Source organism: Micropterus salmoides, unplaced genomic scaffold (assembly GCF_014851395.1).
Source record: "Micropterus salmoides isolate LMB-PRFRI ecotype aquatic unplaced genomic scaffold, ASM1485139v1 Ms_hic_scaffold_5, whole genome shotgun sequence".
NCBI lineage: Eukaryota > Metazoa > Chordata > Actinopteri > Centrarchiformes > Centrarchidae > Micropterus > Micropterus salmoides.
The window spans coordinates 21,061,733-21,072,446 of record NW_024044237.1 but is presented as its reverse complement, the minus strand read 5'-3'; the positions used below and the strand labels follow the sequence as shown (position 1 = coordinate 21,072,446).

The 10,714-nt window shown below is 39.5% G+C and overlaps 1 protein-coding gene across 2 annotated transcripts; it reads right to left on the bottom strand.

Moving 5' to 3' along the window:
• Nucleotides 1–1,583: 1,583 nt before the first annotated feature.
• Nucleotides 1,584–8,446, bottom strand: pmt (phosphoethanolamine methyltransferase). 2 transcript variants are annotated; one of them, XM_038698808.1, is made up of 12 exons: nucleotides 8,301–8,446; nucleotides 6,533–6,704; nucleotides 5,953–6,108; nucleotides 5,044–5,180; nucleotides 4,691–4,842; nucleotides 4,353–4,541; nucleotides 3,750–3,839; nucleotides 3,540–3,629; nucleotides 3,309–3,431; nucleotides 3,080–3,211; nucleotides 1,884–2,000; nucleotides 1,584–1,746 (listed from the first exon to the last, which is right to left on the bottom strand). In XM_038698808.1, the coding sequence occupies exons 2-12, from the start codon at nucleotides 6,691–6,693 to the stop codon at nucleotides 1,636–1,638; spliced, it is 1,458 nt and encodes a 485-aa protein (XP_038554736.1). In that variant the 5' UTR covers nucleotides 6,694–6,704; nucleotides 8,301–8,446; the 3' UTR covers nucleotides 1,584–1,635. The 2 variants fall into 2 exon arrangements, with proteins under 2 accessions (XP_038554736.1, XP_038554735.1); XM_038698807.1 differs by lacking the exon at nucleotides 8,301–8,446 and adding an exon at nucleotides 7,923–8,080.
• Between the last annotated feature and the right edge of the window lie 2,268 nt (nucleotides 8,447–10,714).

Sequence of the window (10,714 nt, the reverse complement as noted above, 5' to 3'; positions counted from 1 at the left end):
AGATGATTATGGCAACTTATTATATTTCTTTTTGAGGATGCACAATATGGTCTATCTAAACTTGTTATGATTTATTTTTTTTAACTCATAAGTTCTCTTTGACATTGCCTGTGATTGACAGCTCCTCTTATCCTGTTACCAGTGTATATCTTCGGGAGCCCAGTTGAAGCGCAAAGTAACACCATCTGCTGTCAAAAAACTGCAAAATATGACAATAATAATATGTACATCTCTTATGTCCTTTAGCCATTCCTGACAGCTGCAAGTCTGTCGCCATGACTGAAAATTGCCTAAGCTTTCAACTGTGAAATAGCTGTTAACAGAGGTTGATACTTTAACATCTTTGTAAAGACCAGTTTCCACCAGGCTGTAATCCAAAATATACTGCTGCCCTCTTATTGTCTTCAGAAACATCTGCTGAATTTAGCAGTTAGATTAGAGAAGACATCAGAATCACCATTGCAAAGCTGCACAGATCAGACAGGAATGTTTGCACAATTAGATCATGGATGAAGTGCATCCAGGAGTTCTACCGTTTTGTCCTATTAATTAGCAGCTGTTCAGAAGGTGTGTGAGATTCACTGTTCCACATTTTGAGAGTGCAGGTGTGTCAATTTCAATGTTTTTGCTCTGAGCCACTGCTCATGCCTGCTATCCTTTCAGATCACACCCGGACAATACTTCAATCATTCTTGTAGGATTTAGGCTTTAAAGGCTTTTAACCATCTGTACAGAGGTGGACTGTGTAATGTAAATAATGTGCAATAAAAAAAAATAAACGCTGATGCAGTTTTTACTGTTGCCTGCTTAATTTTGGTGTTATTGTGTCGATATGTTAATGCTTAGGTTCTGTTTCCTGCTTCTGACTGCCGTGACCTAGCTGTTTTATCTGTATAAAAATCTAACAGATAATTCCGTTTCAGGCAAACCAGGGGATTTAGACATGAACATGCAGACTAATTAGCTTTAAATAACATTTTATGAGTCACTTTAACAGTGAAGTCAATGAATGAGCCATGGGGCAAAGCAACATCTGTTGTCATTGGTAGTAGGAGTTTGACTCTACTGGCAGTTACAGTCCAGGACATCAAACTAACAAAACCAGTTCAATTTCATCTTCTGTTTTTTATTGTGGAGTGAAGAGGAGAAATATGTCCTGAAATGTCTTACACAATGCATGGCTAGGCAATAAAACAATGTTGTTTTATGTATTAGTCTAAGTTGTGACAGATTTTCATTCAAATATTTAAATGGGCAATAACAAATTTAATTTGGTTTAAAAATATATATATTTTATAATAAATATTTTTTGCCCATTGTAACATCATGTTAATAGCAAGTCAACATTGTAATACTGTTATAATTGTTGTGTATTGATGTATATTTTCTATATATTATAGATATATATATATTCTCCCCTTTGCTCACACAGCACATTGACAGTGCCCCACTTTAAATAAAATGCCGCTGTAACAGGTTTAACAAACAATGCATGCTTCCTTCTTAAATTACTTTTACTTTTAATCCCCAACAAGTGAAAACAAGCAATTAATTAAAGACAAAAGCAAAAAACAACAAGGAAATAAGAATAAAACATTTCTTTTTTTTCCTTTTATTATCTTCCCCATCAATCACTCAATCCTTAGTTGCATAAAATAGTCCCCATCGTTGGTCTCCACTGTTGGAACGTCCCAGTTTTTCACTCCATCCACTTACTATTGCAAAATAGTCCTCTTCAGATAATTCCTGCAGAGGATGAAGAACAGTCAGGTTGGAACTAAACATGAATGATGTGTGTGCAAGTATAACCATGTAATTTTGACACCATATTTTGTGTGTGTGTGTGTGCGTGTGACTGTGCATGTTTGCATGTGCATGCTAACCTCAATGAATTCATCCTTGATGACCTCTGCTCTTTGCAGCTCTGTCTTAATGACCTGGATGAACTGGGGTGTCCGGTCTTCTGCCCGAACGTTGCAGAAACCAGCTTCCTCAATGAACTACGGGAGAAGAGACAGAAGAGGTGAAGTAGAGGGGGAACAGCAACAGCAGCTGACCGACACTAGTAACACATTAACAACACATCCATAGTGCGCAGTCACCCCATTTGGGCTTTCTGTGCAGCAGAATACTTTTTTGAGTTACTCCATATGGGCAAGGGTGTCACTTTGTGTTTAAAAGTGGTGGGGACATTTAGGGGCTCATATTAGGGGTGTGACGAAACACTTAGGGCACGAGATGTGATAATGCACAATTTTGTAGTCACAAGAACAAGACAACAAGATACTCCAATACTATTTAAATAAATATTCATTGATCAAATCGGCTATTCGATTGGGGGGTTTTGAAGATTTTGAGCATTAAACTCTTAATTTTCTGCATTGTAGAGATATTTTTGGCACCAATTTATGGTGGAAATGTCTTTATTTATATGAAGGGAAACATAATTCATGTGGCCGGTGACAATTCAGAATAAAAAAAAACATTAACGACAACAATAATAATAATAATTATTAGCACCTTGTTTCTTTAGCCTAAGTTACTTTATTTTTGGACAAGGCAGATCTGGTTCTTCTATATTTACATTGCATTTCATGTTTTCAAAAAGTGGTGGGGACATGTCCCCAGCGTCCCCAATGTAAATGACACCTATGCATATGGGTATCTGGTTTCACAAAGTCTTTAGCGGTAGATCAACCACTCTCGTGAGGTAAAATTAAATTTTTTTCGTCAAGGTAGTCTGGTGCTTTGATAATATAGTGACTGAATCTGGTTAAACAAAAAAGATCTTGCTCATTAACTATAACTTGTGACTGTAACTATAATTTTATTATTTCTTTAAGGGCATTTCTTTAAGAGTGCCTTCATTGGACCAGCCCGTCCTCACCAGAAAAATGGCCATATAGGTTGATTGTTCAAGCAGCTTATTTCACATATTGGATGGTAAAGAGTCTTAGCAATAATTTGAGTGCCAATCCTCGTCCCATATTGGTAAAGAGGACTAAAGGGCTGAACTCCCCCAAGGGCAGTGTAGTCCTTTCACAAACTATTACATAATTAGGCTCTACTGTATATTTACCTTGCCATACTGTGAGGGAGTATAGAGGACGTAGCCTCTCTGTTTGACGTAGGCCTCAAACACTGGTGTCCAGGGCTTCTCCCCGCAGCAGTAATCACTGATAAGCAACTGGCCACCTGGCTTTAACCATGACTGGACACAAAGAACAAATGCAAAGAGACGTTTGGAAATCAACAATGTAAAAAAATGACAATTAATGCTATTGTCTAAAGTATGACAAAAAACTCACATGGAAGCGTTTGAAAAGTGCCAGTTTGTCATTTATGTGCAGAATTGTGTCTCTGCTGTAGATCACATCAAAGGAACCTTCTGGGAACGTCCTCTTAGTGGCATCAGCCACCTCAAACTGGACCTGAGGTAGAGCACATGCCATTACTGATTTTTAGAAACAAACAAACCATTAATCAAACCATTATCTTTGGTGTTTAAACCAGTAGGATAATGGAATATTTAGACATACTGATGGCAGCTTCTCAGTGATCGCCCGCTCCATAGCAATATCCACCATGTTGTCTGACAGGTCCAGGCCAAGCACTTCCACTCCAAAGGTCTGAAACGTACCATAATCACAGCCATCATAATAGTGTTTTCAATCATTATAATCATTATAAATTCCCTCTATTATCATTATTAGTATCACCCTAACTACGGCCGATTTCTTGGCTCTTACCTTAGCCATGTAGAAGTCTCCTCCACCAATGCCACAGCCAACATCTAGAACCTTCTGTCCGGGCTTCAGGTTCAGCAGGTCCACAAACTCCTATTAATACAAAAAAGGTAAATTCTTTGGTTTAATCAAAGTTCTGTATTGAAAAATTCAGTATCTCTTTGTTGGGTAAATAAAGATGATGATTAGTACCAAAGTGTTGAGGGGTGTAGGTTTTATGCAACAGTGTGAATTGTTATTTTTATTCATTACTTGCATATTGATTCTTTGTAGCAATAGCATAGCAATACATCCAACAAGACATTTCACTCAAAACCATAAATTTCAAAGTCATTGCTAGAGGAAAAGTCAGGTGATCTCCTGAATATATTAGCAATCCATCCAATAGTTGTTGAGGTATTTCTGTCAGTACCAAAGTGGTGAGTACATTTATTTAATGCCGTTTTAAACTTTATCAACTTCAGTCACACAAGTAATTTGTTTACAGAACTTTTCACTTTTGAAATCACACCTCTTTATTCTGTGTTCTTTTTGTATACCTTCTAAGAAGCACTTATTGAATCCTTCCAGCCTATTACTTTGGTATTTTCCAGACTTTATTCCTACCTTGGTGGTGCTGGGCCCGCCTGTGCTGATGTAACCAGCCCCAAACATCTTCTCGTAGCGTAGGATCCCACGGCGGGTGTACTGCTGGTTGTCCAGGAACTGCTGGAAGGTGTTGAACTCGTTCTGGGAATTCGAAGAGTGGGGAACCTTCTCCAGCAGCCAGCAGATCTGATTAGGATTGTTTTTCATCTGGACAAGTGATTGAAAGGATGGAGACGGGAGGGCAGGGAGTGAAGGGGAGAAAGGAGAGTGTTAACTGCACATCCTCATGCCTACATCACACATTACTATGTCCTTCTAGTTTAAACTTTCAGAAGACTTAAATTAAATGACTGTACCTCAATATAGGTCTTAACTTTCTTTTTTAACACCATCTCAAAACCAAACTTCTGGCCCCCCTCTGGCCCCTCCACTTGTACTGATGATACCATGTGGCTGTATTGTGCGTCAGAGCGGTAGCAGGTGGGGTTGAAGTCCCTCTTGGAGTCACCTTGGTAGATGTTAGAAGTTAAAAGAATTCTTCCCCTTATGTGTTTGTTAAGAAAAATATATTGTCTACTGTTGCTAAACATTCATAATCACCTGAGAAAGACTAATTACATTCAGAGCAGAAACTGATTCAGTTCTCACCAATGTTTAAATCTTTCTCACATGAAAGAGAGATTTGGACGTTTTATTGTTAGCTCAGTACCTGACCGGTGGTTGCAGGACTCCCTGAAGAAGAGAAAGCCACCGGGCCGCAGCCAGCCCAGCATCTTCTCCATGAAGGACTTCAGCTCCTCGTCACTCAGGTACATCAGCAGCCAGTTGGAGAAGATGAAGTCAATGCTGAGGACAACATTTAATGGATATGTTAAAATATAAAGGACATAAACTGTTTTTTTCATTTATCTATGTTTCTCATGTAAAACAACAGTGTCGATATCTTACACTACAAGTGCTGCACTGACTGAATAATTTAGTCAAAGCTTATTAACATTTAGCTATTTAGCTTATGCTTTTATCCAAAGCAATTTACAATTGCTAAAAATATCAGAGGTCGCATGCCTCTGGAGCAACTAGGGGTTACGTGTCTTGCTCAGGGACACATTGGTGGATGTATCGTAGTGGGAATTGAACCCACATCTCCCATATGTCTTATCCACTTTACCATCGCCACCCATTATTAATATCTTTGCCTTTATGACCCAACAGCAGATAGTCATGACTGTCATTCATTCTCCATCAGAAGATGCTAGTGGCAGTGTGAAGCTGTAGGCTAAATGCTAACATCAGCAGACAAATCAAAAGTTTGACTTGGTTATGTTACTAAACAAAAAACTTAAAGGATCACCAAAATAATTATAATTCCTCCTGAAGTGGGCATGAATGTCTGGACATAATATCATGGAAATCGATTCAACATTGTCATCAAATCAACCTCATGGTGGCGCTACAGGAAAAGTCAGGGTATCACCGAATCAGTAGGCATCATCGTCTGAGGACCATGAATGTCACCAAATTGCAAATTCATCCAATAGTTGTTGAGATTTTTCAGTTTGGACCAAAGTGCCAAAGTGGTGTGCCATCCCTAGAACACTGGCTAAAAATTCAAACACACCTGTTTTGGGGGACGTCCAGCTTTGTGACATCAGCTTGGATGAAGGTAGCGTTGCTATGGTGACCATTGTCCTGCCTGTTCCTCTCCACAAAGCTGTCCATGAAGTCGACAGCAGTCACATGGCCAGCCCTGGCCAGCAGGTGGCTGGTGTAACGACTGTAGAGACATTTGTCAGTAAAAGCACTTGTCTTAAAAGCAGACAGAACCAGTGAACAGAGCTTGTATTGAAGAACTCTTTCTGACTAACAAACCAGCTTGCATTCTTGTATAGGAATAAGGCACATTTTCCCACATATAGTCTTGTAGAGACAGGCTTTCTCTCCGTCTTAGATTGTTGTGAGCATGGCCTGATGTTGTCCACTGTGATTCTTTTGCTGGATTTCTATCTTTGCAACAAGAGAGCATCATTGGCTCTTGTTTACAAAGCTTTTCTAAAGATCCTTTCACTTCTTGCGTGCAAATCAGGAGCTCATCAGACTCACTTTCAGGTCTTCTGTCCTAGATTTAACAGATACCTTGAAAACCCTGGTCACACACAAATCCACTACTACTAGACAGTCGAGTGCTTCTATATGCTCACCCGATGCCAGCTCCCAGTTCCAGCACTCTGTATCCATCCAGGCAGGGCAGCATGGAGAGGATCTCGGGCAGCTCGTGCTGGGTCAGCTCCCTCGCACGAGAGTCCAGCATCATCTCCTCCACTGTGGCGGCCTTGGAGTGCTCCTTCCAAAACTCTGTCATGCTGCTACGAGCTGTGAAGCACACAAGTGTCCAGATTAGGTCGGCAAAAAGGACACAAAGTAAACTAATAATACAATATCCATTATTACAGGAGGATGGTGATCAAGAAAAGGAATGTATTTAATTGTACTGCTCACAAACAAAAGGGGAGGAAGGCTACATAGTTACACAATAATAATGACGCATACATATTTAATACATTCATATAACAGTGCTGTAGGCTTCTAACTGTGTAGCTCATTTCCATAAAACGCCCTATCAAGATTGTGAATATTCATGTGATGAACTATTAATAATTGCGTCATAACAGGAAATAATAGTTATACTAATCATATTTCTCCTTGAATATGTGGCAAAGTTCATGCCTGTGAATCATTTATCAAGTAGTGGTTGAGAAAACAAAAACAAGCACATGTTTATCTTATCAATTATATCTGTATGTATTTGTATCTTCTTTCAAAGGTGATATTTGACAGAGATATATGTTAATATATGTTAAAATCTGATTATAGCAAGCTATCTTAAAACAATACACTTATGTTCTACTTCCACAACACAACAGATTTTACTTGCTCTGTCAAAAGGGAGATTACCGCATAAAATCTAACTGGAAATGTTTAAAATAAATAAATAAATAAAATCCCGAAACCCTCAATGACAAATGCTCCAAATATTTAGATTAAATTAATTCATCAGCTTTGCCAGAGCCAAGAAAGCCATTGATCTGTAACATGTACCAGCAGATTCAGGACATGATGCAATAAAACGAACAGGTGGCTAATAAATGGCTATGACATTCATATTAAAATGAGCATTCAATCAAAGACAAACTTGAAAACCTTTTTACACTGATCTTCTGTTGCTGTACTTCAGCAGACAGCCCATAAATCAGTTTGCCAAACTGCCAGCAGCACAGCTAAGTGTTCCTGAAACCTCTTATCAGCAGTTAAAAGATGATAACTGAGTTAAGATAAATGTTGTCACAGTCCACTACTACACACTGGGATAACTGCAGGTTAACAATCAAGCAGGCAAAGCTACATGGATCCATCTGTCAGCTCCAGCACATGGTTCACAGTAGGATTACTTCCACCAGCTGAAGCACTTACCAACATGTGGCAGCTTCAACAAAGTCCAAACATCACTTGCATCAGGCTTATGTGTCAAGCGAACCACACAATCAAATCTTCACACATCAGTAAAATGATCCATTTATACTCTGCTCATACCTTTTTCCATGGTGGTCTTTGGTTGATTTGAACTTATTGCAAAATTAGTCTACAATGGCAATGTAGTCTGGCAATTAACGTCCTAATTATAAGAAGGTTACTAGAAGAAACTCCTCTGTGACAGTTTCACCTTGTGCGGGTGCTATTTAAATAACTGGAGGCGTGAAGGAGATGGTGGCCAGGTAGGAAACTGACCATTAGGGTGAGCCCAAAAATGAGAGCAGGGGAGGGGAGGGAGTACACGTGGATAATCATATGGGGACAAGGGTCCGCAGACTATCAGAGGCACATTTATGGACGGGATTCACCTTACATATACTAGACATCAGAGTGCTGTCAGCCAAAATATAAGTTAATGTGTCAGTGAAGTACACTCACATCTTTTCGCACAATGGTCAGTTTACGTTGAAATGTGAAGTGGTGTGTTTCCCAGCGACAGCCTCCGTCCCGGCTCCTGGCTCTCTCAGTTGTGCTGACAAGTAGGAAATGTCCCGTGGCATGCGCCGATTATGCAACATTGCGTCACTGTGCAGCTGAAAACCCCTTCTCGGCGAGGAGTGATTGCTGAGCGGCCGTAACAATAAATGTTAAAATCAGTGCCTGACGTGGCAAAAAAGCACTTCCCTTGTTCAGTAACCATTCATGCATAACAATGAGTTCAACATTTTAAAGTGTACTGTAGCAAGTGAAACGATTTTGATGTCCCGCCCCATCCAGGTTGTGATTGGTCAGTTCACGCGAAGTGACATTGAGGAGCAGATCAGCTTTATGAAAAGGTAAACATGTTTCTGCAAGGGGCTAGAGAAAAAGTGTGTGTGTGTGTGTGTGTGTGAGAGAGAGGGAGTGAGAGAGAGCGTGCTAGTATGGACAGAAGTAGGATACTGACTGATATAAAAACTTTCTTTGATCATGATTTTTGTTACTTTACTGTTCTGTGTTCTGTTTATCAGTGAAGAGTAGAAGACACTGACAGACAGATAAACAGATAGATTTGTGTTAATTAGGCTCTCTCCTCTATGAAACTCTGTATCCTCTCTGTGTTGCATTATGATGAACTGGGTCACATCTCTCTCTTGTCCAGGTACTGTCTCTCCCTCTTCATCTCCCTGCAGTTCTCAGGTTTCATTTTCTGTCCAACACAGTTGCTGTGGCTGCTTTGACTTAGGCCTACAGAATGTTGGTGTTCAAAGTTTGCTGTCTGCTGAGGTATAAAACTTTCTCAAATTGTTGTGTAATTTGTTGTTAATAACCTTTAGGTTAGACTAATAGAAGTTACAGCACATAGCATGAACATTATATAGACTGACCTTATCTCTGCAACTGTGACTGACTGCGAGCATCCCTGCGTAGGGGAGACTGCCCTTACAAAACACTATAGTATTACTATAAAGACTTTGCTACTATAAAAATACCACAAAAATAATAATAAAAATTGTATACTGGCACACAATTCACTCTTGTATTTCTCTGGCATAATTTATGTTAGAATATTCTACAGTAAATAAAAGGTTAAGGTCTCAGCTATAAATAAATACATTTATGTACACAAGTGTTTTCTAAAATGGGGGGTAGGTGCCCATTAGCTCTTGAAACAGGCCCCCAGATACTTAAGGTTGCCACTGGTCTTGGAATTTTTATTTGTAATACTGCTAGTGGAAGCAAGGCTTAGTGGCAGCACCATGTCTAGTTATAATAATACATATGTGGCATGATCTAAAATTTAAAACTTGTTTTCAGCAGTAATCTCCATTTTATGATACATGTTACGGCATGGCAAATGCATATCTGGCAATTGGCTAGACTAAAAACAATGCTTACTAGTCTGTTGCAGGCCATGTTTTTAGCCTTCGTCATGGCTGAAAAACTGACATGCATAGAAAAGGTTGTCTTATCTTGACCTGGAGCATCTACAGATTAACTATACCTGATATGTTATGATCCACGTTGGGCACGATGCAAGATTACTAAATTCCTGTTTTTGTTATCTTCGCCAAAAACTTATTTTAGAAAAGATACTGGGAGTTTCCAGGCTGTGGTGAACAGATGTGTTTTAAACATGTCCAGGGATGAAGCATTGCAGATATCTGCAGGGAGGGCATTCCAGAGGGAGGTGGGCCTGCAATACCAACACAGGTACAGAGTCTGGTGTGGAGAATGGAGATCAAGCCAGCTTCTGAGGACTGGAGGTTTCAGGGTGGCGTGTTTAGATGGAGAAGGTCAAAGAGGTACTGTAAGGGTGCTAGGAGGGACAATTGAGTGAGATTCAAGAGAGGGAAGTTGAGTGAGATTCAAGAGAGGGAAGTTGAGAGGGATGTTGGGAGGGGTTTTAGTTTGTGTGGTGTTGGACAAGAAGTTTGCACTTGTCGTCCTGTTTATTGTTTCATTATAAAATTAAGTAACAGTTAAGTGAACCCAGGATGCTGGGTTGTAATACCATTACACTATTCCATGTATCTTTAAAAAACTAAGACAATATTATATAAAAAAAACCTTGCATACACATATACATACATATACACTTGTATGCACTATTTAATTTTTTTTCTCCCCTTCATTCCATTACTCTCATGCATACATACTGTACACACAGCCTGCCCTGCACTCCCTGTCCCCTACCCACATACCCCCAGACACACCTGGCCGAGATCTGCAGTCTGAGTGCACCCTTGTAGTTTTTTATGAATCACTTATGTTAAGCTTACGTTAACATGAATAACCTTTGGGTTGTCATGGTTGTGAAAAATGCCCCTTGCTGTTGAGTCATTAATTGTCAATTAATTCAATTGTTGTCA

What these genes read in the sequence shown, in the direction of transcription:
- pmt (XM_038698807.1), bottom strand. An exon ending in GTCCTGCAACCACCGGTCAG is followed by an intron (nt 4,843 to 5,043) that starts GTACTGAGCTAA and finishes ACATCTACCAAG; the next exon opens with GTGACTCCAAGAGGGACTTC. An exon ending in GAGACTTCTACATGGCTAAG is followed by an intron (nt 3,630 to 3,749) that starts GTAAGAGCCAAG and finishes GGTACGTTTCAG; the next exon opens with ACCTTTGGAGTGGAAGTGCT.